This window comes from Carassius auratus, chromosome 13 (genome assembly GCF_003368295.1).
Source record: "Carassius auratus strain Wakin chromosome 13, ASM336829v1, whole genome shotgun sequence".
NCBI lineage: Eukaryota > Metazoa > Chordata > Actinopteri > Cypriniformes > Cyprinidae > Carassius > Carassius auratus.
In genome coordinates, this window is record NC_039255.1 from 10,048,032 (window position 1) to 10,072,904 (window position 24,873).

At 35.4% G+C, this 24,873-nt stretch overlaps 4 protein-coding genes across 9 annotated transcripts; 2 read left to right on the top strand and 2 right to left on the bottom strand.

The window, feature by feature from the left end:
- Nucleotides 1-1,198: 1,198 nt before the first annotated feature.
- LOC113112599 (doublecortin domain-containing protein 2-like) lies at nucleotides 1,199-7,062 on the top strand. Of its 3 annotated transcripts, none has more exons than XM_026278309.1 (15): nucleotides 1,199-1,362; nucleotides 1,574-1,684; nucleotides 1,872-2,070; nucleotides 2,843-2,900; nucleotides 3,537-3,607; nucleotides 3,719-3,841; nucleotides 3,961-4,107; nucleotides 4,759-4,798; nucleotides 5,105-5,164; nucleotides 5,262-5,439; nucleotides 5,555-5,664; nucleotides 5,730-5,810; nucleotides 5,881-6,030; nucleotides 6,286-6,381; nucleotides 6,785-7,062. In XM_026278309.1, the coding sequence occupies exons 2-15, from the start codon at nucleotides 1,603-1,605 to the stop codon at nucleotides 6,875-6,877; spliced, it is 1,488 nt and encodes a 495-aa protein (XP_026134094.1). In that variant the 5' UTR covers nucleotides 1,199-1,362; nucleotides 1,574-1,602; the 3' UTR covers nucleotides 6,878-7,062. The 3 variants fall into 3 exon arrangements, with proteins under 3 accessions (XP_026134094.1, XP_026134093.1, XP_026134095.1); XM_026278308.1 differs by having other exon boundaries at nucleotides 3,710-3,841; nucleotides 6,785-7,059; XM_026278310.1 differs by having other exon boundaries at nucleotides 3,710-3,841; nucleotides 5,126-5,164; nucleotides 6,785-7,059.
- Nucleotides 7,063-7,239: 177 nt separating this feature from the next.
- LOC113112602 (transmembrane protein 234-like) lies at nucleotides 7,240-9,236 on the bottom strand. Its single transcript, XM_026278312.1, has 5 exons — nucleotides 9,133-9,236; nucleotides 8,644-8,795; nucleotides 8,473-8,539; nucleotides 7,584-7,676; nucleotides 7,240-7,500 (listed from the first exon to the last, which is right to left on the bottom strand). The coding sequence occupies exons 1-5, from the start codon at nucleotides 9,155-9,157 to the stop codon at nucleotides 7,379-7,381; spliced, it is 459 nt and encodes a 152-aa protein (XP_026134097.1). The 5' UTR covers nucleotides 9,158-9,236; the 3' UTR covers nucleotides 7,240-7,378.
- Nucleotides 8,835-13,766, top strand: LOC113112601 (uncharacterized). Of its 4 annotated transcripts, none has more exons than XR_003293454.1 (5): nucleotides 9,183-9,575; nucleotides 9,660-9,836; nucleotides 10,378-10,725; nucleotides 11,010-11,285; nucleotides 13,643-13,766. XR_003293454.1 is itself a non-coding variant. In XM_026278311.1 (4 exons), exons 1-4 carry the CDS (start codon nucleotides 9,777-9,779, stop codon nucleotides 13,756-13,758), a joined length of 681 nt encoding a protein of 226 aa, XP_026134096.1. In that variant the 5' UTR covers nucleotides 9,746-9,776; the 3' UTR covers nucleotides 13,759-13,766. The 4 variants fall into 4 exon arrangements, 1 of the variants encoding a protein (XP_026134096.1); XR_003293453.1 differs by having other exon boundaries at nucleotides 9,660-9,831; nucleotides 10,030-10,725; XR_003293455.1 differs by lacking the exon at nucleotides 9,660-9,836 and having other exon boundaries at nucleotides 8,835-9,575.
- A 6,299-nt stretch (nucleotides 13,767-20,065) lies between these two features.
- LOC113112603 (V-set domain-containing T-cell activation inhibitor 1-like) lies at nucleotides 20,066-24,405 on the bottom strand. Its single transcript, XM_026278314.1, has 4 exons — nucleotides 24,145-24,405; nucleotides 22,782-23,129; nucleotides 21,828-22,103; nucleotides 20,066-20,426 (listed from the first exon to the last, which is right to left on the bottom strand). Exons 1-4 carry the CDS (start codon nucleotides 24,188-24,190, stop codon nucleotides 20,302-20,304), a joined length of 795 nt encoding a protein of 264 aa, XP_026134099.1. The 5' UTR covers nucleotides 24,191-24,405; the 3' UTR covers nucleotides 20,066-20,301.
- Between the last annotated feature and the right edge of the window lie 468 nt (nucleotides 24,406-24,873).

The following is a 24,873-nucleotide window of genomic DNA, read 5'->3' on the forward strand; positions in this document are numbered from 1 at the left end:
GTTGGATATATACAGGAAGTATATCAAACTTTATCTAAATGCAGAGCCTACAATACACTCACGAAGCAATATATGTTATAAATCAAATCGCTGCTTTTAATTTGTTTATATTGGTGTATATATTGGCTATATTATTGCTCAGATCAAATCCACTAAATCTGACTGTAAAGTCTGAAGATATTAAGATATTATAAACAGAGTTGGGTAGATTACTTACAAACTGTAATGAGTTATTGATTCCAAATTACATGAAAAAAGTAGTGGTGGTAATGTAATCCATTACATAACACATTTTAGGTAATATAATCTACTTTTTAATTCCTTTTAGATTATTTTGACCTAACTTGTTTATCATGTTGATTTAAAAAGGATAATCTTGTACCATATCAATCTAAAAATGCAAAGAAGAAGAAAGTATATTACATTTGTTGTTTTTCCAAATGAAGTGCATTAAACATTACATTATGTCAAGGTTTCCTGAACTGGGGTTTGTAAAGGAACTGCAGGGGATTTGTGAGTTTAATGAAAAGCAAATAATTAAATCAAAGTATGCATGTTCATCAGTAGTTGATGTAATGTTGAAATGCTAAGAAATCACTTCTTAAAACTGAAATGATTGTGGTAAATCCAGTGTTCTATGCTGTGTGGCCTGTCAAATTTCTGTGTAATTATATCCATCTGACTAGCGTCTTTTTGTGAATATCTGCAAAACTAGGCTATTTTAGTAGGCTATTTTAGAAAGGAAAATTATGAATTTAGATATGAAAAATAATCTATTGCCATTGATTGAATAACATGTCCAGCTTTTGACTGGACAGTTTTATACAGTATTTCTGACTAGCTGATTTATATTTATTTGCAAATGGTAAACAGAAGGCTGTTTTTCTTCTTTATCACTCCACAGGTTTTACGTCCTTGTGTTTGAATGTTTCTGTTGTCTGTGGGTGATGATAAGGGGCATAATTCACTAAAGACACGAACCTCCACAAACAAATCCCTTCAAATTTCCGTTCTGAATGTCAGATTTCCAAATCTACTTCTTAGTAGAATTAAGTGATTAATTAAAAAAAGATTAGATTATGGAATTTTTAATTGTAAGTATTTCTGCGGCCCTCTCTCTCCGTCTTGTTGTTGCTGGTTGTAAAATCTCACAAAGGCCGCCGCCATTGTTAGTAATGCTGCCATGGCAACCAGGAAACACTCCAGTGTGTGCGCGAGAGGGAGGGAGTCTGGATGAGGGGTCTGACTCTCTCACGCTCAGTGCTTTAATATTAGAAATAAACGCTGAAAAATAATCAGCACAAATAACAGATGAACTCATAGGTTTTCTGCAGGTGATCAACTGGATAACAAGCTTTCTCTGTAAGTATTTTGTGATTGTGTGTGGATTTGCTTAAACGTGAATTATTTATCTTAGCTGTAAGTGAATTCATTTGTGAGTTTTTGGGCATTTAAGGTGTAAATAAAGGTTTGGATTTGTACATTTTCAGTGTTATTAACACACCTTTAGTTAAATTTGATGACAGAAGTTATCAAATGAAGGAGTTGCTCTGAGTTTGTGTTTATTTTACAGGTGTGTGTTAATGTGGCTAGTTTTGGGTCATGGCATCCACTGGTGTCACTAGTCACCTGCCTCCAGTCAAGAGTGTGATGGTCTACAGAAATGGAGACCCTTTCTTTTCAGGTTAGATCTGGTTCTGAAACCGTTTTGTTGGGTTGTTTGTTGCACACACAGGGCTTAAAATGTTACTGCAGTGATGTGTGCAACATGTATCACTTTCACCGCTCTCTCAAAGACATGCATATGTCTGAAATGAAACTGTGTGTGTGTTTTAAATATATGTCTCTATATGAATGTCTTTCTTTATCAGGAAGGAGATTTGTGGTAAACCAGAGGCAAATCTCCACCATGGATGCGTTTCTTAATGACATCACTCTCAGTATTGGAGCTCCGTTAGCGGTTCGAACTCTTTATACGCCACACTACGGCCATCGGGTCACAGACCTTAGCGACCTACAGCAAGGGGCACAGTATGTGGCCGCAGGGTTTGAGCGCTTTAAGAAACTAGAGTAAGTGTTAATACATTCATAATGACAATAAGCTAATCAAAAATCCTTTCCATCAGTGTTCAATGGTCTGAACTAGATGCTGAGAATCAGTGGTACCTGGTTTGTATGAATTACATTAAATATCAGTCTGTATTGTTATTGTTAATTAAAACTAAACTGAAAATTGTTTTCAGAACCTGAAATAAAATATAAGTATTTAAACCTTTAAAAAAACTAAATGATGAAAGCTAAAAAAAAATCTCAAACTTAAACAAAATTAGTAAATCTGAAATTAAGATGAAACCTACTCCAACTCTGAAAATATATAATAGATAATATATTCATATATCAAAATATTATTATGTATTATAATAGTATATAAATAATACTAAAATAACACCATAAAATAAACCATGTGGCATCTACAAAGAAATTTAAAAAGTAAAAAAAATAAATAAATACTACTGTTTATGAAGAATTTGTATCCAACTGTCTCAGTTATTTTTAGTAGATGTATAGAGTCAGTTCCCCTCAGCTCACATTTTGAACTGTATATAAGTATTATATATGTTTTATACTTTAAAAACCTTTATTTATGAACCGTTGCTTGAGAAGTATACTTATCCTATCTTTCTAAATGTGTGCATTGAAATAACCTTTAAGAGAGGTGTTAATTAAATTTTCATCATGAAATTATATTCTAGATTTATTTTTTTCTGGTTTATCAGGCTTTATACATGATGATGGCTAAAAGATGCATAATATTTGGCTTGTCTTTTCTGTAAATGTTTAGTTATCTGACTTCGGGACAGAAGAAAGGTCCACTGTGCAGAGCTGTGGAACCAGCCCAGGTATACATGTGAGAGTTCAATACTTCCTGTTTATTTACCTATATTAACCTATAAGTCATGGTATTCTAAAGTTTGAATTTAGGTATCAAAAATCATACCAGATAGAGTCAGTGTGCCTTGTTTTGTTCTGTCTATTGGGGTGTAATGTTGTGTTTGTGTTTTTATGTTGCTGTGGATGCTTAGCTGAAGTGTGTTATAAAGAGAAGGAGAGGGAGTGAGGGGTGTTATTGTCCCTTCCAACAATAGAAGGCCAGGGGAGTTTGTGTTATCAGATTAGAAAGCTTGTTAGGGCATGTTTAAGTGCCTGACCCTTTAATGCTGCACACAGAGCTGCTAAAACCACTGATGATAATAACCTTGAGAGCATGGGAGACTGACTCAGCGTCAGCACACACTGCATCTTTGATTTACGCTGATGGAAAATCACTGGCTGCACATTAACCTGCTTATTACACAACCAGTTGCCAAATAAATAAATGGAGATGAAATATTGATTTCCATTAAATTTATTATGTGACAATAAAGTGGCCGCAAAGTAATATGAGAGATATGACCTCAGAATGCTGTGATTGACCAATCAGAATCAACTGTTCTGATATACAATTGGCATTAAATAATATATAACTCTTTTTACAGGCTAAAGCCCTTGTCAGGCCTAATGTGTCTGCAAAATGGAGTAAAGCCATCACTCTGCCCTGCATCATACAGTGAGAACTGCACACTTAAAGTTTGACCTCTGTTAAACCGTTTTTTTTTCATCCTTTCACAAGAGATCTATTCTTCATTCTTTTTCTCACACTCACACGTAGTGTATTTAGGAATGGAGACATCCTCAGTCCTGCCATGCGTCTTATCATTCCCCGCAACATGCAGAAAAATCTAGAGCAGATCCTGAGCCTCATTTCTGAAAAAGCCATGCTTCGCACAGGAGCCGTGCGCAGGTGTTCTATTCAGTCACACATTCTATTTTATAGTGAACTTGTGAAGCATGTCATATTTATATCCTACATTTTTAAAGGTTGTTTTCATTTCCATAATCATTTCTCCTTTTACCTCTCAGGCTTTGTACTCTGGAGGGCTTCACAGTGACCTCCACAGAAGAACTGGAGAGTGGGCAAAGCTATGTAGCTGTGGGAACAGAGAGGTTCAAGAAACTTCCATATGTGGAGATACTGTTGAACAAAGCAACAGGCAACAGCGCAGACAGGTGATGTTGGTAGATAACTGCAATAGATGGTAATGTATTTATTATGCACATACACTATTGTTCAAAAGTTAGGGGTCTGTGAGTGTTTTTTTTTTTTAAAGAAATTATTACTTTTATTCAACAAGAATGCATTAAAAATAAATTGATCAAAAGGGACAGTAAAGACATTTAAAATGTTACAAAATAGAAATAGTTTTCAATAGAAATGTATTTTCTATTATCTCTCTAATCACTAAAGAAGAATCTAAAAAGAATCCTGAAAAAAAGTATCACAATTTACACAAAGATTTTAAGCAGCACAACTGTTTTCAACATTGATAATAAGAAATGTTTCTTGAGCACTAAAACAGTGTATTAGAATTATAGTAGGATCATGCGACCCTGAAGACTTGAGTAAATGCTGCTGAAAATTCAGGTTTACCATCACAGGAATAAATTACATTTTATAATATATTCAAATAGAAAAGATTTGTTTTGAATTGTAATAACATTTTGCATTACTTCTTAACACTGAAGCAAAAAATGCAGCCTTGGTGAGCAAAAAAGACTTATTTCAGCAATATAAAAAAACTTACAGACCCCAAACTTTTGAACGCTAGTGGAAGTGTAAATTAAACCCCTTTAAACAGGATTTGTCTGTCTTCACTGTAGACATTTTACAGGAGACAGAGGATTACAGAGAAGAACTGAGGTAGTATTTACAATTAATATACAGTGGAGTTGAAATATATCTGAGAAAATTATAAACATTGTATCTAAAAACATTAGAAATCATTAAAAAGATATACATTAATTAAAGTAAAAAAAAATTTTTATTTTTATAAAATATTTATTTTCAGGTCTAAATTATATTTTTACTCTCAGAACTTTTAATGAGGTCTCAGACTTAAGGACTTCACTGCATAGTTCTTTTTAATATGTAAAAAAAATATATATTTCAATTAAACGTTTGTTCTGTTGAAGTTCCTTATTATTCTCTCATGACGATCCAACTCAGAGTAGAAAGATGTTTCCCCAGGAGAGCCACAGTGACTCCACCCTAATGAATTTACCTGAGGTAAAAAACTGATACTTTTTTTCACACACACACACACACACCCGCACACACACACACATATATATAGATAGATCTCTTGCCTTCTTTACTGCTTTAGAGGGAAGGCAGGCGTGTGAAGTCCACAGGTGATGAGGTTGAGCGAGAGAGCTCCCCTCAGCCGGTTAAGAGGAGAGGAAGAAGAGGAGAAAGAGAGGAAAACTCTGTTTTCTTTGCCAGACCTGTAAGAGTCCGTAGACACCCTCCCACAAACAGACCCCCTCCTAGAGCCACAATAGGTGAATGCTGAATAAACAAATAAAAATAGTACTGGTATGCCATACTTTGTCTAAAATGTAACTATTTATTAAAGTGTTGACCTCTTTCTTGTGTGATATTGTTTACTTGTGTTAGATGAGCCCAGTGTGTTTAAGGCCTCTAAGAGCAGGATGAGGGAGGAGGTTCGAGGTGCTGAGGAGGTCACAGAGGATGAAAACACAGCTGTAGAGCTTCCCATTGACCAGGTAGATGTCTAATCTTCTTTTGTCTCAACTCATCTCATTTACTATAAAAATGTTTATAATTTCAGAGAGAAGCAGAGGTTGTGGAGGTTGTGGAGGATGAGGAGCTTCTTGAAAGTAACCATTTCGATACAGCCAACATAAATCATGTGAGTGTGTGAAATACACATGAATGTAATGACTTTATCATGAGATAACTCATTGTTTGTTGTATTAAAGAGAAATTCAGCTGAACTGCACAGGCCATCATCTGAGTTCATAGTGTCTGAGAGGGAGACATGGGAGGACACGTCAGCTCCCCAGAGAGAAGCACAGCAGGGATACACATCCAGCAAAGAGTCTCAGCATGACACAAACAAGCAAGATGTTGTAAGGCACTAAGCACTGAGCACTTAACATTTTTGTGCATGTTTACATCTTTGGGTTTCACTTAGGCTTACATGGAATTGAATTGGCTTAAAATGTTTTTATATGTTTATACAGTATAGAATGGTTATAGTATTATTATATAATAAACTATCAATCATGCTGATTTGTTTTTCAGGCCTGCCATCTGTATAGTAACAAAACCTTATAGTATAATAATATATACAAATAATAGTTTTTTTCTATTTTATATATTAGGAGTCAACCAAATGGCATTCCAGAGCTTCTTCATCATCTACATCACCCAAAGTCTATAAACATTCCCCACGAAGTGAAGTAACACAACACAAACCTGTCAGTTTATGAGATTTAATCAATATATTTGATGCATTCAATCATATATGCAAATGATGCTGTAGTATTTTATAATGTTATTAATTTAAATTAAAATATACCAAACTGTCACTGTGGCAGTACCCTTTCAAAATATACTAATATGTATCATTTAGGGCTAAATAAGGTCCAAAAATGTACCTTTCATAGCTTGCATCTTAAGAAACTGCCTCTGTGACATCTTGGTACCTTTTTTTCTAACTAAAGAAATTAAATATCTTTATTAATACATCCCTTTCATAGTCCATTATCAGACCTGTTACAGAAAATTAGATGTGGTAGACGTACAAATTTAGCTATTATTGTAAATGCTGTGTAGATATTAACCATCTAAACACATTGTTTTGATCTGTGTGTGTATCAGAATGGGGTTTCCCGTGAGGAACAGACAGACAGGGATACGGAGCGACCTCTCCAGTCTGAGGATGATGCAGGAGACAGAGACGCACCTTACTAATCTAGACACATTCTCTGAACGTGGAGCTCGCTATGAAATTAGCACTGTTTTGGTGAATGAATAGCTTTTAAAATAATGTATCCTAGCAAAGTAACAGTGATCTTACAGCAATGCAGAAATTCACTGAGAAATGATTAAATTTTTTTATTTCTTCTGTTTAACAAAAATAATACCTCGATGTAAAAGACATTTAAAATAAAAGTATTTAAACACTGGGCACTTTCACATTATATTAATATGAATCCATATAAATATCAGTTAATAGTACAATATATACAACTATTTTGTATATTCCACAATTCACACACTTAAAAGTTACTCTTTCCACAGTTGCAATTAAAGTGCAAAATATTTGGATTTTTAACCAGCATGGTTCAAGTACAGATATAAAGCAGCACATACTGAAAATGGATCAGCACATACATTGTGTCAGATGAATGTGTGTGTGTGTGTGAGGTGTGATCACATGGCTGGAGCAGATCTACAGTCCTCCTCCACCTCCTAGTCCAGTGGAATGTAGTGGTTACCTGTGTTGCGGGCTCCTGCGCTGTCCGTCTCAGAGACAGAACTCAGCACGCACGCTGTCACTCCAGACATGATGAGCAACATACCCAGCACAGCTCCTACATGAGCAGAGAGACAGAGTCAAAGACCTGCCACACAGAGAGAGATGGAGAGAGATGTTAGTAGAACAGAAGCTACTTACTCTTTCCTTCAACTTCTTCTCCAAGCAATTTACCCATTAGTAACGTGAACAGAAATGTGAGGGAGTTCACCATGGGAACAGCCAGAGACAAATCTACAACATAAACAGCACTTAAAAATGCAACACCAATGCTTGCCAATATGTGTGTATGCTATAACAGTTTAAGCCTTAATATTTGCAATAAATGTTTTTCATGGCTGCACAAGTATACCAGATTACTAACTTTATACTAAACTGCAAGCATATGCTGCCTACAGTTTACAGGGTTCGTACACATTTTTACCAATAATTTTCCATGACTTTTGAGACTATTCACAATCTAATGTTCCATTATTTTACAATAAAAATAAAATATTTTAAAATTTTCAGCATATGTCAACTAAAATTATGACTATTAATGCTACTTGTTTACTTTTTCTTGATTTAAGTACAGCCTGCAACTGTGCCAGACTACACACATATCTCTTAATATTTATTTTACTCAGTTAAACGCAGGATCTGAATGTCGTTTTGGAAACTTTTCTCTTTCACGACTGTTTACATTCACTTAAAGGGGTCATATGATGTTGCTAATCATTTTGTGTATTTGGTGTAATGCAATCTATTTATACGATTTAAGGTAAAAATAAAAAAAAAACATTATTTTTGACATACTGTACATTATCGTTGCTCCTCTATGCCCTTTCTGAAATGCATCGATTTTTACAAAGCTCATTGTTCTGAAAAGCGACGTGTGTTCTGAATGGCCAGCTATCCAGTGGTTGTGTTGTTGCATTTTTAGTAGGCAATCCAGTTTCAGCCTCATATACTGCTGAAATAGTAGTATGATACTATGCTACTAAGAACAGACAGTCACTTAGAAACTTGTGGAGAAAAAGAAACTTCTCACCTGTAGAAGCAAGAGTGAAGTAGAACACAAATGATCCACTTTGGTTCAACAGGAATGGGAATAAATACTATATTAAATAAAAAAAATAGATTAATTAATTATAATTAATTAGACACGCAAATATTTTCATAAGCAGTTGTTATATGCGCATAAAAGGATTATAAAACACACCTTGATATTGAGAAACAGAAATTTGATCTCAGCCAGAAATTGGAGGAATGTATTGTCCTTCTGAACCCCTTCAATGCCCTCTGTGCCTTTTTTCAGGAATGGGTTTGTGCCTCCCCACATAATCGCGACCAACAACAGACAAAACACCTCCCCTTCAGAGACCGTTCCATTAATAGGACATTTCTATTACAGTTTTTTTTTTTTTTTTTTGAAGAAGGACGTGGTCCTTCTACACTAACCTATGCAGATCAGCCGATCACAAAATTATTATAATTATCATTTACTCAATACACGCACTAAATTGTCTCGCTTATTAAATGTAAAAAACTGATTTGTACAGGCACGCGAGGAAAGCATCACTTACAGTTCATCAACGACTACAACTTATCTTCAACACTGTGTGAGGTTGTGAGCTCATTTATTTGACACAGTTGTAGTCGACAATGCCCAAACATTTGAACAACACATAATAATAGACGGCAGGCTTACTTGTAGACACCATTTCTCTATGCATCCGACAGTAAACTGGGGCTTTCTTTGTTTCTTCTTCCTGCTGATATCTAATCTAACTCAGACTGATCGGTTAAAACCACACGACCGCCCTTCTTCTCAAGCAGCTCTTGTCAGTCCACTGTAGCTTAGATCTGCTGTTCAGGTATCGAACGCTAAAAGAACGTTTTTTTTTTTTCGTTGATTGGAACACAAAACATCCGCATACCAAGAATAACATTTAAAACAAGAGTTCTGAAAAGATGTTAATAAAATTGGACCAGATAAATTAGGCTAACGTTACATTACATTTCCTGAAATTCCGGCTGCATGTTGTATAGTTGCAAGTTAGTTTTATATCATTTTAACTTAAATATAAATGAGGAAACACCTTTAACGGAAAAAAATATCCACTTTGGCCCGGAGGTGTTGGGGGAAATAAGGTAGGCTAGTTCTATTCATTTTACTTATTTCCTTGAACAATCAACAATTTAAACCAGTTTTTACCTACCAATGTCCGTTGGCAGTTTGAGTTTCCCGCTCGACCTGTATCACACACCACAAGCAGGTAGCCTTCATCAAGACAGCTGGCTTAAACCAGAGACAGTTTATACTCACTTCGCATATAAAACCCTTGTCCATTCATGGCTCCGACTCTTAGAGAGGTTTCTTTGTGTTGCTTGTGGATCATCAGTGTTGGTGAGGTGAAACAAGTTTTTTTTCATCATATTTTTTATATATATATATATAAATCTTTTTAAAAGCTTTTTGTGATTTAAATGTTTTAGGTATAATTTATATAATTAATTTCATATTATGGAATAATACAGTCACTGTTATCAATAATTTAGCTATGAGTGAATTTTATAGTGTCTAAATACCTATTTTTTCAAACAGGAGTGTTCAGTAGCCTATTCAGTTTCTATCTCCGCAACGTCACGGTTGGAACAACACCATATGACAATGATAATCCCAGGCACTGATTATGTGCTTTATTTAATGTTTTAAGGGTTTAATGTGAGTTTGAATATCATTTTGTGTGACCTCTTATAGCCCTCTTATACATGAATATTTTCACTCAATGTGTTAGATGTGTTTTAAAAGAGAACACTGTGAAGAAACACACTGAAACCATAAAAACAAAACAAAAAAACTGATGATATAATGAAAGATGATATACTGTAACTTGTTTGAAATAATAGACTATTGTTCATGAACTTTAACTGCTTGAACACATTTTTATAGCCTGTTTTAAGGTGAATGTTCCTGAAAGGTGTCTGGTGGCAGTCCGAGGTCGTCCAGCTCTACTGGGCTGTGAGTTCACATCTGATCCTGAACTGTCCAGTCTGGTTGTTACCTGGCAACGTCAGGAGGACTCACAAGTCGTCCACAGTTTCTATTATCAGCAGGACAATTTGGACAGACAGAGTCCAGAATACCACAACCGGACCTCATTGTATATGTCAGAGCTTGGTAAAGGTAATGCCTCTCTATGAATAAATCCAGTTGGACCAAAGGATGCAGGCCTGTACCTGTGTCAAGTGAGCAATGCTAAAGGGACTGGAAAGGCTCTGATAGAGCTGGACTATGGGGGTATGTTATAAGCTTAAAATAAACAGAATATATGTATAAAAATACATGTGTTTTATATTATAGCTTGAACATGAACATAGATGAACCTGAAGTGAAGTTAACTTAATTAATCATATATAGACCCTTCTTCCATACAAATATTTGCATCTGTGGATAGCTCACAAAATAATAAAGTATCCAACACAGACAGCTTATTCGGTACAGAGTTGTGTAGAATTCACTGTTATTTACAGTACAACTGTATACTTAATCTCTGAATGTGTGCATGTTTGTGTGTTTTCTAGCCCTTTATTCAGAGCCTAGGCTCAACATTTATGTGAACTCCACTACTGTGACAGTTGAGTTTGAGACAGAAGGTTTCCCCAAACCTGAGGTGATCTGGTTGGGGGAAAATAACCAGAATCTCACCTATGACCTGGAGATCCACGACCAAACAGAAGATGGACTTTATTACATAAAGAGCAGTTATGAGGCTCAGAAGCCAGCGGTTAATGTCACATTTACATTAAAGAATCACCTCCTGAATCAGAACCTGCAGAGAACAGTGTGCCTCAGCTTTGGTAAAGACCTTCTTTCACTCTGAACTAAGTGCATGTCAGAAGGCATTCGCTATAGAACGAGGTTAGCAATGTAAAATTGTGATATTTAAAATCAAATCTATACACCATAATTATGGAAGTATAACAGCCATTGTAATGTATGGTTTTTCTCAAATGAATGCATGCTGTATAGAATTATATGTTCAAAGCCTGTGAAAATAACACTGAATAGGTGCTATATGACTGAATGGATTTAAAGGGATAGTTAAACCAAATAGCAAAATTATGTCATTAATAACTTATCCTCATGTTGTTCCAAACCCGCAAGACCTTCGTTTATCTTCGGATCACAGTTTAAGATATTTTAGATTTAGCCCGAGAGCTCTCAGTCCCTCCATTGAAGCTGTGTGTATAGTATACTGTCCATGTCCAGAAAGGTAAGAAAAACATCATCAAAGTAGTCCATGGGACATCAGAGGGTCCGTTAGAATTTTTTTAACCATTGAAAATACATTTTGGTCCAAAAATAGCAAAAACTAAGACTTAATTCAGCATTGTCTTCTCTTCCGTGTCTGTTGTAAGACAGTTCATAACAAAGCAGTTCGTCATATCCGGTTCGTGAACGAATCATTCGATGTAACCGGATCTTTTTGAACCAGTTCACCAAATCGAACTGAATGGTTTTAAACGGTTCACGTCTCCAATGCGCATGAATCCACAAATGACTTAGGCTGTTAACTTTTTTAATGTGGCTGACACTCCCTCTGAGTTAAAACAAACCAATATCCCAGAGTAATTCATTTACTTAAACAGTATACTGACTGAACTGCTGTGAAGAGAGAACTGAAGATGAAATTCAGTCAGTGTACTATTTGAGTGCATGAATTACTCCGGGATATTGGTTTGTTTGAACTCAGAGGGAGTGTCAGCCACATTAAAAAAGTTAACAGCTTAAGTCATTTGTGGATTAATGCATATTGGAGACATGAATCATTTAAACGATTCAGTTCTATTTGGTGAACTGGTTCAAAAAGATCCGGTTACATCGAATGATTCGCTCGCAAACCAGATATCACAAACTGCTTTGTTTTGAACTCTTTCTCACAACAGACACGGAAGAGAAGACAATGCTGAAAGAAGTCGTAGTTTTTGCAATTTTTGGACCAAAATTTATTTTCGATGCTTCAAAAGATTCTAACGGACCCTCTGATGTCAAATGGACTACTTTGATGAAGTTTTTCTTACCTTTCTGGACATGGACAGTATACTGTTCACACAGCTTCAATGGAGGGACTGAGAGCTCTCGGACTAAATCTAAAATATCTTAAACTGTTTTCCGAAGATAAACGGCGGTCCCACGGGTTAGGAACAACATGAGGGTAAGTTATTAATGACATAATTTTGCAAATTGGATGAACTATCCCTTTAAATATGGTAAAACTACTTAAAAAGAGCTAAATGCAGCTGGAGGTACAGAATTGCCCAAACATGTGAGGGACTTTCCATGTGAGCAGATTTTTTGCAGGCACAGATTCTAGAAAAAAAGAATGAATCAGAATGTTTTTAACCAGTTTTGCAGGTTAATTCAGACTCATACCACATTACCACTTAAACGGAAAAGCAGGCTTATAAGATTAAAATTACAAAAAGAAAAAGATGATAAAAGAACTGGCTACATTAAAAAAAACTTATATCTGTTGGCTTAGTAAAGACAACCACACTGGAAACATAAATTAAGGTTTGACACAAGCTCAACAAACAGCAATACATTATGTAAAATTAAAAACACAAGGAAGATGATGCTGTGTTGTGACTGGGGCAGGGGTAAGTCTTATTAGTATCAAGTTACTGTGAATGATTATGTTACATGCAAGTCACATTGGTTTGAAAACCTAGTTTGTGTAGTAACCTCCATTTAGGTTACATTGTGTCACTAATTTCAATCCTGAGAAGGTCAACTGAAAACAAAAATATTTTCTCAGGTTACTGAATTTTCTGGGGGGGGGGGGGGGTTTGACTGAATGATCAAATTATACTTATGAAATCTATCACTACATTTTCAATTCTGGATTCTTGGAAGAATAAAACATATAAGCTCACTTGCTATTCAAGGGTGATTTTAGCTGTTCAATACATAAGCTAGTTGTGGCATTTTATGTTAGTGTTCAATTTCCTACATGTCTCTGCAGGGTCTTTGATTTTCAGTTAGTAATTTTCCGGGAATTATGATTCTCTCTTCAAGTAATAACTTGTTTTTATCTGAAGCTTGATTTCAATTTGGGGTTAAATTATTTAAACCCAGTTCAACAATTAGTATGGTTTGAGAATTGACGCAAGCTTTGATGTACAGCTTATAACTAACAATTTGTCTTTTTCAGTTTCAGATGGAGATGATGGAAGCACTACAGTCATTATTCTCTCAATACTGGTTGTCATTCTTTTTGCTGTTGTGATGTTTTTACTGTTAAGAAAACAAATAAAGTCCTACCTATGAACCTCCAATCTCTTTCTGTCATCACCATGGCCTTTCCTGGCATGTTGAACCATCATTACTCCAAAATAAAACAGCTGGCATTGCTTGGGGCATTGCTCATTTAAATATTAAATCAAAATAAAGTAGTATACATTTTTCATAAACCCTTAAATACACACAAATGTTATTTACCATCCATGATATATTTTTTGTAAAATTCATCAAAGTTGTTACCTATGCTGTCATCATTGCAGTCTCGTCACTATTCATTGCTACAGTGCCTAGAGAACATAGAATTTAGGCATTTCCTGTTTTAACACAGACGGCTCCAGGAAAATAAGCCCTTAACGGTCAACAGATAATACTGTAGTTTCTAAGATAATCTAGAAGGACGCTTATTTGAAATAGGTGTAATGACAACAGTTGGAATGTGGGCAGTTTGGCTTAGATTTGTAATGCATGGATGGCATGACCAATTATTTTCTAAGCCCTTTCTTGTTTGTTACAAAACATAAATGCTCCAATACACTTACTATGGAAACTCTAAAATGTGTTTAAAAGTGTGACTGACCAAATCAACTGGCTCAGTGTGGCCCCCCGTGCTAAACTCTAATACTATGCCATTGCATTGGATATATAACCATGTAACAAGATGAAACATGCCTGCAAAGCTTTACACATAGCAACACCACCCTCATTAACTTTCATGGTTCATCAGAGGGAAAGAGCTGAGCTTCACCTCCACTGTTCGCCGAACCACTGAGAAGAAACAAGTGCAAATCTTGATACTTTGGTTAAATATGTTAAACCAGAAGTGTTTGAGTTTGTGTCACATAAAGATGGATATTATTAATCTATCAAGTCAATGTTTGAGTCGTTCCTTCATCACTTGACAGCCCCTTAAGCTTTGACCATGTAAAAAAGTTACTCTGGCAACAAATCTGTGTGTACATTCTTTTTTTATTTTATTTTTTATGTTTTTGTCTTCATGATTTTAAGCATACTGTCTTATTGTTTTAATGTTTGTATTGTTTAATAAAAATAAATAAAAAAAAAGACTGCAAAAAAGCTTTAACCTATGTTTGCTCTTTTGTCTTGTGGCATGACAGCATTGAATAGAGAAATTAATTTACAAGCTTCGTTACAAATGGGTTCATAGTTATTATTATTAAAGGGTTAGTTCATCCAAAACTCACCCTAATGCTGTTTCAAACATGTAAGACCTCCTTTTATCTTCGGAACACAGTTTAAGATATTTTACATTTAGTCCAAGAGTCAGAGTACTGTTTGAGTGCACGCATTACTCCAGGATATTGGTTTGTTTGAACTCAGAGGGAGTGTCAGCCACATTAAAAAAGTGAACATCTCAAGTCATTTGTGGATTAATACATATTAGAGATGCGAATCGTTTAAAATGATTCAGTTGGATTTGGTGAACTGAATGATTCGTTCGTGAACCGGATATCCAGACTGCTTTCATTTGAACTCTCTCTCACAACAGACACGGAAGAGAAGAAAATGCAGCATAAAGTCGTCGTTTTTTGCCATTTTTGGACCAAAATGTATTTTCGATGCTTCAAAAAAATCCAACGGACCCTCTGATGTCACATGGACTACTTTGATGATGTTTTTCTTACCTTTCTGGACATGGACAGCAGGTACGTGCACACATAGACATCAAAGGGGGCTTGAGCACCTGCCCTTTTTATTCCTGGAGAGAAAGTGCCCTTTTTTCTGGGGTGCTTTTTATTTTTTATTTATATATTCCTGTTTGCGCACAGCTTCCCTGTCAAACAAATATATTTATTGAAGAATAGTATATCTAAATATCAGGTCAGGAGTTCTGAAGCGCTCATTAAGCTGATGATACTGCGCATGTGTGATTCAGTGTGAAGCAGACTGACTCACAGCTCGTCTGAAACGAACTGGTTCTTTTGGTGATTGATTCTGAACTGATTCTGTGTTTATGTTATAAGCGAGGGTAAACTGAAGGCTTGAATTAAGGGCAGTCATCGCTAATGACATTACATCGAGCGCAAAAGAACCGGTGAACCGTTTTTTTCCAACTGGTTTATTTGATCGAATTGTCCGAAAGAAACCGGTTCACTTGAGCACCTGCTCCTTTGCCCCAAAAGTGCCCTTTTGTCAAAGCAAAATTTCCTCGAATTTTTTTTGTAATAGCATACCCTTTTGTCAACGCCCAATCATAATATTATTACAATTTATTAATAATAATTTAGTCATAAATAAAATTGCCAATATGATGACCTTTCACCTGACCGGGAAAATTCCACAGGCTGCACGCGCATTTTTAATTGCTCAAAGATATTTTCAGAACCGTGGCAGCTGGTAAGTGGTGTTTCATTCTCAGCGAAGTGATTTTGTTGTTATTTTACAAGAACGATGTGATGTGAGAACATGCAGATATGTTACTGTGTGTAGCCTGTAGTGTAAAAGTAACACTAACGTTAGCTGTTTGAGGGAGAAAAGTTTCACAGGCATCGAAGGGTCTGGTCTTTTTTATGTTATTTGACTAAACTTTTATTATATTACAGTACTTATTTATTTTTTAACACGTTGAGTGCCTTAAAAATAATTATCACAACACTGGTTAGGCTTATTCATGTTTTCTCATTCTCTGAATTATGATTATAAAAATATAAACAATTCAGGAATTAATTATATAATTATATTTTAAATGTGACGCAAATATATATTTTTTCTACAATTGCAACAGTGCTTTCAACAGCAAGACCACTTTAGCCTGTAAACTCAATAATATCTCTCTGGAAATAAATGTAAAAATATCAGTGTCAATAAAAAAATGCATAATATACCTGACATCAAAGCGCAGTGTGAAGGAGATGAATAACAAATGTAGCCTGTCTATTGTTTACATTGCAAAGGTGTTCAATTTTAGACAATAACAACTACAACAGTAATAATAATATTAATCACTATATTACAGTGGATCAGTTTTTTTATGTTTTGTATCAATATTTAAGGTGGACTTATTGATTAGGTGCAAGAGTAGTAGTGATGGTTAAAATAATAAATTAATGCTGAAACAGAGAAGAAAAAGCCATCAGGTTGGGACAATTTAAGACACATCAGTTTCTAATCCCAGAGCTATTATTATTTTAAACTTAAAATGGTCTTCTCTATTGTTTCTTTGCATCAAAGCATTTGCTGCTGTATCAATACATAACCATCCATATCGATACGTGAATCCGCAAGGAATGCATCACAATATATTGCTGTATTGATATTTTGAATAGCGCAATTTAAAGCCTTGTTCCATGTGCCCCTTTTATACTTTGAGCACCTGCCCCTCCAAAGGTCTCTGCACGGCCCTGATGGACAGTATACCGTACACACAGCTTCAATGGAGGGACTGAGAGCTCTCGGACTAAATCTAAAATATCTTAAACTGTGTTCTGAAGATAAAAGGAGGTCTTACATGTTTGGAACAGCATAAGGGTGAGTTATTAATGACATAATTTTCATTTTTGGATGAACTAACCCTTTAACATGATCATTATTATAATTATTATTTTCTCTTACTGTTACTGCATTTCTGGTCTCAAATTGTAGCTTTTTACTTCTTACAGTTTATAAATGTGTGAATTTCTGTCATGATGGTTATTTTCCATACACTGAATGTTGTAACAAAGGTAATAAAGAGTTGGTTATATTAAAAGACTGCATAGGTTAAAGCTTATAGGTCTGTCCCGGGATGAATGAACACCTCGAAAAACCCAGAGACTCAAGAGATTAACTAATCAATTCCCTTTTTCTGGCTCAAGATTGCACCGACTGATACAGGTGAACTACTAAACTAAATCCAGTACAGAACCTATAGAATTTTGTGCATGTGCGACTGAACGAATCGCTCCCCGAGACGACTTGTTCTTCTTAAGTCACATTAAAGATTTGTTCAAAATGAATGAATCTTTCAAGAACGACCCATCACTACTTACCTCAGGGAACCGAGGTTATGTAACAGAGCTTGTAATGTTTTGTAAATGTATTTTTTGACACAAACTTAATCTTTTGTTACAACATGTGGAGTCCAAGGGCTGTAACATATTTTGTCTCAATGTCAATAATCCCATGTTTGTCTGCTACAAATTAATGTCTACATTTAGTTTTCGTAAACGGTGTAAAATTTAATGTGAAGTACAGAGGGTGCTGCTGTTACTAAACTTAAACTTAGATAGTGAGTGAGTGAAAGTAACTTGACATTCAGCTGGGTCAGGTGACCCAGACTCAGAATTTGTGCTCTGCATTTAACCCATCGAAAGTGCACGAGGTCATTTTTATTATCAAAATAGTCCACGCTACGCGAATGGAAAAAAATGCTTCACTGCTTTACAGCACCAAGGAAAGAATGAAACGGTACTTTGTTTTTTTGTTTTGTTTTTTTGCTCGTCAATTTAGCCTTGTGCCACACTACCAACAGCATATAATGTAGATAAACAAAGAAAATGAAAATGGGAGGAAACGCATTCAAATGCATTTCTTTTTTAAACCCATTTCCTGGTTTTTAACCAAGACAAATATAGTCTTAAAAAGATGAAACTGAAACAATGATCAGGTCATAGTCATTTAACACAAGCTTTATTTGATAAGCAGCCATGAGAAATTAAATTACTGCTACAGTATGTGCTGGATTTATGCATAATTAATGGGTAAGTTAACAGATGGTTAAACAGATGCTGGGTTGTAATTTGTTCTAAATCTACTGTGTGGGAAAAACAGCCATCAGCACCAGTATACTCTGAATTATATTACTCTCCTTATATTTGTTGCTAGGAAACATGGCTAGAGGACAGAAACTTAGGATTACACATTTCTCTAAGGGCTTAAGGACAGACTGCAATGGTTAGAATGTACACAGTAAAAAGATTTGGAAATGACTTTTAGCACATATCCATATGACTCCCACTTACAGACTCTGACATTTTTTGAAACCTGTGTAAATTATTTAGAAATCCATTCTTTCGAACATTAGCATCTTTTGCAATTATTTTCAGTTTATGCAAGTATAGTTTAAAGCTGCGGTAGATAACTTTTGATGCTCTAGCGCAGTGGTTTTCAACCTGTGGTCCGCGGTGGTATTGCAGGTGGGCCGCCAATTATTTTCTGTTCATTTCCAGTCCATTCTAGGGCTGTGCGATTAAAAGAAAACGTCCTAAAATCACGATTTGAGCGTGCGCATATGCCTAACTCCAGGTTCACACACTGTCTGTGATGCGCCTTTTTTCTGAGCCAATGTTGACGGATCAGAGCGTTCTCACTGCGGTAAAAGGCTAGAAATAAAAATGTGCGAAAATAATTCATGTCTAACACATGAGCATAAAGTGAATTTGTTAGTGAACAGGATGCAGTTTAAATGAGAGGAAACACGTTTTAAGTGCGCACACTCTCTCCGCGCAGAGCAGCGTGTATCTGAGCAAGCACGACCGGTTTTGTGACAGAGCAAAGGAAATCTGCTGCGAACAGAGAGATTCGCACTCGTGCATTATTTTAATGTGCTTTCGCGTTATATTTATGCGCTCTCACTGCTGACCGCATACACATACTGTATACACACTGCAAACACCTGAGGCACCGCTATATCTTCACTATAGTGATAATTTTGACTTATGTCTGTTCTAGAGATGTTACAACTTTTTGATTAAGCTCTGATTGGTTTTCTTTTGGAAATATGTTTCAAATTAATCCTGAATGCATTTCTGACTGTAAAAACACAATTGCAAAATTGATAAAAAAAATCGCGATAGTTTTTTTTTTTTGTCCATATCGCACAGCCCTAGTTTATTCAATAAATATCGTTTAAAATCTAGCTTCTGAGTACTAAGTTATTAACCCAACAATAGCGGGGTCAGTTAATTTTTTTGAAGTGGGCCGCGCAAACATATGTGTTTGGTTGTGTGGGCCGTGAGTTGAAAAAGGTTGGGAACCACTGCTCTAGCGGTTAATAAACAGAACTCCTTGCGTCTTGCGGAAGAACATCGTAGCCGGAACTACTTCTCTCTGTTTATGTCTATGAAGAATCACAAAGGTACTGGGTTACTCCGCCGCGGTACCCCCGAAGCAATCTAAAATAGTCCGAATATAAACACTTATTATATGTGTACCCTAGTGATTCAGGACAAGACAAAATCACGGTTTGGAAAATGGATTCATGGTGTACTCGCTTACTATATACATTTTTCTACATTTTGAACACAAACAAAGTTACGGACCGCAGCTCTGATTGGTTGTTTCTTAACGGGAGTGGATGAATTTCTGCAAATGGCAATAGGACACTGGGAGGAGCCAGAGGAGCTTGATTTTTTCACAGATTATCTGTCTCATATTCTACTGTCAGGTCATAATGACAGGTTTAAAAAATATGTAAAAAATATATTTTTACAAAAGTTACCTACTGCAGCTTTAATTAACATTTGCTCTGCTTGCATCTCATGAATAATCCCAGTAATGTTTAGCACAAGTCTAAACATGCCTGCAGACTTTTTGGGAACAGCTCCAACACCGTTCATTAACTGTCATGGTTCATCACATCGAAGATCTCTGCTTGTTCTGCTTGTGCACTGCTAACCCAATGATGCCAATGAACAGAAGAATGCAAACCACTGACAGGACAGCAAGTACAATAATCGTATGGTCTGTGGTGTCCTCATCTGAAACAGAAAAAGATCATTTGGTTTAATATCTGGCATTTGTTTGATAGTGTCAAATCAACTGTTAAATCCAGATCCAAATCTACATCCAGTAATAATCACATCATATAAAAAAGATACAGTGCTTGAACAAAATCATTCAAACTTATTATTATAAAAATTATTGAGCTTTCAAACCCTGGATATGTACTATATACAGTACAGTATATGTACAATCTCTCAGACAACTTACCATCATTATGCAGGTTAACTATTTTCATTATTATTATTTTTTAAATAAACATTTAAAATCACTGATCTTGTTGACACACTTGTGGCTAGTCAGAATATTTATCAACTCAAACGGGCACATCCTTTATGCTGTATGAATTCTAGTACGTTAATGCCTTTTCTTGAAATATATTTATGTTTTAGGAAAAAAACAAGACTGCTAATTATCTGTGTTTCCCAACCATGTTCCTGTAGGAACACCTCAATATGATTCCTGATTTAACTCCTGACTCATCAGTTCATCAGTAGTCGAGACTACAACGCTGCATCCGAATATACCTACTTTCCTATTATATAGTACGCTAAAAAAGTACAGTATGTCTGAATACAGAGGATGACATCTTACACTTTTTGTTCCACTGACATTCATTCATACATATGCAAGTGTGGCAGGTCAAGGTTAGTAAATTCATATTAGGTTATTAAGACATGTGACCAATAGAAGATAGGTGTCATGTTATGACCTCTCAGCTATATTAAAAAAGTGTACAAATACAGTTAAAAATTATTCAGACACCAAATATATATATATATTTTTTACTAGTGGGTGCAGGACACTATAGTTCATTTATGTAAGTGAGGATGGCAAAAAAAGTAAACTGGTCTGGGACATATTACACACAAAAATTCTTCATACATTGGAGTACCAGTAAAATGTATAAATAATTCGGACCAAACATTTTTCAGCCACTTTGACCTGACCATGTCTTGCTTTCTGGAATGATCGAGATTAACGTGTTCTGACACTGTTTAACTCTGAGCTCTTGTCATATTTTATTACCATTGTCTAAACCATAGCGAATAAACTGTGATAATATATGAAATGTTGAAGATGTTTGAAAAAATTCAGGTTTGTCTGTATGTGCAGAGTCACTAACGCAGGAAAACTGGAAAAATCATGTCTATAACTGTAACAATTGAATCACTGTCTTACTCTTTCCATAATTATTTGAGGTTGGGTAATTCTGAAATCCAGCCTTAAGCAGACAAAGCAGTTCTTTGTTATATATAATATAATTCCAACAATTCACATTAAGTCAACAAGTCTTAAATAAATGGAGTAAAGAATAACATGCCTTTAACTGCCACCTTCTCACACACCTATTGCACAAAGTAAATAAAGATATTTACCAAAGCTGAGGCACACTGTTCTCTGAAGGTTCTGGTTCAGGAGGTGATTCTTTAGTGTAAATGTGACATTAACCACTGGCTTCTGAGCCTCATAGCTGCTCTTTATGAGATAAAGTCCATCTTCTGTTTGGTCATGGATTTCCATGTAATGGCTGATGTTCTGGTTGTGTTCCCCCAGCCATATCACCTCAGGTTTGGGGAAACCTTCTGTCTCAAACTGCATTTTCAAAGCAGAGGAGTTTACATGGAAGCTTAACCTGGGTTCAGAGTAAAGAGCTGAGAAACACAAACACAATCAGCTGTAATGTGTTGAAATGTACATCGTAAGTAATGTCTAGCTGATCAAATATTTTACAGCAAAGTATAACTGAAACACTATATAAATGTTCACTGGAAATCCAATTTTTTTTAAATATATTTTATATTTCAAAGATTTTTGTGACCTTAAGAAAGCTGAAATATGATACATCCACTACAAAACCACAGTGAACATATATATTTTTTAAATTCTCAGTATACTTAATCAAACAAAAATGAATTAAAGATAAACTGAAACAAGAAGATGAATGCTTATTTGTTTTCAGTGATCTTTATCTGTGTCAAAATGCACTGCATGTTTCTGATTTAACAAACCAACTCATACGAGTCGAGCTGTATGCTTTTGAATCACAAAGTCATTTGTTTGACAATTAGACTACTCTAGCCACTGTACGTTTCACATTGTAAATTTAGTGTGTGGAATAAATGTACAGGAAAAACTGATTATCTGATTATTTTAGTATGGTGTTCTGAGAATGCATGTGGAAGAATAGTTAACAGAATGTCATTTGGTAATATATATATTTTTTTGTCATTTCTTTAAACAAAACATGTATGATAATTTAATCATTTAATATGCATGAAAAAGACGCTGCTAGGTCAACATATTCTCTTCTATGTCCATCATATACATACCTCCATAAGTCACTTCCATCAAGGCTCTTCCTGTTCCCTTTTCATTGCTGACTACACAAATGTACCAACCTGCATCTTTCAGTTCAACTGATGCAATTCTTAGAGAGGCATTTCCTTTATGAAGCTCTGAAACATATAATGAGGTCCGATTGTGGTATTTTGGACATTGTCGGTCCAATTGGTCCTGTTGATAATAGAAACTGTGGACAACTCGTGAGTCCTCCTGTCGTTGCCAGGTAATGACCAAGCTGGACAGGTCAGGACCAGGTGTGAACTCACAGCCCAGTACAGCTGGACGACCTCGGACTGCCAGCAGATGTTTATTAGGGGCAATCACCTCAAATGTGGCTGGAGAGAGAGAACAATTTAGAGTCGTTTGAAGAAACACCACTGGCCACATTTCATACATTAAAATAATCAAGTTTTCCTTCATTTTTTTTTGACGTATTATGGAAACAAACATTGGACAGCAATGGTACAGCAGAAATGTTCACAGTATCAAGCTTTAAACATCTGGAGCTGTGAGAAAAAAAAACCCTGAATATGTGGCTTGCAAAATCCCTAAATATAAATGACCAAAGTAGGGTTGCAACCAAGAGATCACATCACTGGTTTGATCCTCAGTTTTTCCATTATTACTGACTTAAATTATACCTTCTTTCTTTAACGTAATTATTTTAGATATATTACAGGGACTGAACTATCAAAAAGCCAAACCCAGTGAACAAGAAGAAGAAATGAAAATAAAGAAGCCTGCCATAACTCTTTGTTGACAGGACATGTAGCAACTGGAATCTGTCTTAAGTCCAATTCAGCTCTGCCAAAATATTTTACTTGACTAGTCAGGAGAGGAAAGACAAACAGTAAGTTCAATCAAGTTAACATTTTAAGATTCAGTTCAGTTAAGTTCATTTTTATAAAATAAAGTTAAGCTGACTTGTATGTCACAAGACTAATGAAAAAAAAAACTTACTTAAATAAAGGTCACATTAAAACTGTCTTAGAACGTTTAAACATCCTTCAATCATCATCATGCCAGACCCAGACATTAATCTAAACTTTACTTTAAACTTTATAAAAAAAAATGTGATTACATTAACACTATTAAAACACTTAATATCCCAGTATTCATTTAGTAAAACTGCTTTCTCACTAAAATGTTATATATCCAACAGTTGCTTGGCCATTTCCATCAAGGCTTTGTCTCTCTCTCTCTCTCTCTCTCTCTCTCTATATATATATATATTCGTTAGTGTAGCCTACTTTATTTCCAAAGTATGTATCCTACACACGTATGACACAATGACAATGTTGTGTATTATAACACTTCTCCGATTTCTTTTATATTAAATGTAAGTCTTACCCACAAGAACATCCCCGAGCACGACGCACAAAAAGAGCCAAAGCATGGTCGCTTGGAGTTCAGGAGCATGGTTTAAATAAGAAAGCAGCTCATTGCAGCGTTGTTCACCTGGCAGCCAGAAATAAAACTTCAAGCCATCTTCCTAAAGTTTATTCTTCACGATTTACGTGATCTGTAATAAATGCATGGACAGAAGCTTGAGTACACGTACAGTAACAGTGTACAGTGTGCTCCGCTGAAGGCTTTACTTGAGCGCGTGACTTGGAGGTTGTCCTAATTTGAAATGAATGAAAGGCTACAACACGCCTGCCCCATCTAGGGATCAAAAGCATAAAATAGCATTAGAAAATTAGTTTTGGTTTTGAAATGCAGTACCATGTTGAAACAGCTGATGGCTGTGATGTTTCATATTTAAATATAATTGCATTATCTTGCAACGAAGCCTGTCAGCAGTCAGAAACAGCTTTATTACCAAGAATGTTTGCACATAAAAGGAATAAGTTTTGACAGAAGCTTCCAGAACACAGAGAAAACAACAAAAAACACACAGATAATAAAAAAAGCTATATTAATAAAATACACATGTACATAATAATAGACAAAATATTATGTATAGGTGTGCTATAGATGGAATACAATAAGGGTGGTATCAAATAAATATAAGTGGTATTGCACATTTTTCTTGCACAATGTTCATAACTGTGTTTATAAGGATTGCCTGGAGGGAGA

Coding starts and splice junctions, on each gene's coding strand:
- LOC113112599 (XM_026278308.1), top strand. CDS start 1,603: ATGGCATCCACTGGTGTCACTAGTCACCTGCCTCCAGTCAAGAGTGTG. Junction 5,440..5,554: donor CCCTCCTAGAGCCACAATAG/GTGAATGCTGAA, acceptor TACTTGTGTTAG/ATGAGCCCAGTGTGTTTAAG. Junction 6,031..6,285: donor ACACAAACAAGCAAGATGTT/GTAAGGCACTAA, acceptor TTTATATATTAG/GAGTCAACCAAATGGCATTC.
- LOC113112602 (XM_026278312.1), bottom strand. CDS start 9,157: ATGCATAGAGAAATGGTGTCTACAA. Junction 8,796..9,132: donor TAGAGAAATGGTGTCTACAA/GTAAGCCTGCCG, acceptor CGGTCTCTGAAG/GGGAGGTGTTTTGTCTGTTG. Junction 7,677..8,472: donor CTTCACTCTTGCTTCTACAG/GTGAGAAGTTTC, acceptor TTTATGTTGTAG/ATTTGTCTCTGGCTGTTCCC.
- LOC113112601 (XM_026278311.1), top strand. CDS start 9,777: ATGGCTCCGACTCTTAGAGAGGTTTCTTTGTGTTGCTTGTGGATCATC. Junction 10,612..11,009: donor TATGTCAGAGCTTGGTAAAG/GTAATGCCTCTC, acceptor TGTGTTTTCTAG/CCCTTTATTCAGAGCCTAGG. Junction 11,286..13,642: donor AACAGTGTGCCTCAGCTTTG/GTAAAGACCTTC, acceptor TGTCTTTTTCAG/TTTCAGATGGAGATGATGGA.
- LOC113112603 (XM_026278314.1), bottom strand. CDS start 24,190: ATGCTTTGGCTCTTTTTGTGCGTCGTGCTCGGGGATGTTCTTGTGG. Junction 23,130..24,144: donor GCTCGGGGATGTTCTTGTGG/GTAAGACTTACA, acceptor CTCTCTCTCCAG/CCACATTTGAGGTGATTGCC. Junction 20,427..21,827: donor AACAGTGTGCCTCAGCTTTG/GTAAATATCTTT, acceptor TTTCTGTTTCAG/ATGAGGACACCACAGACCAT.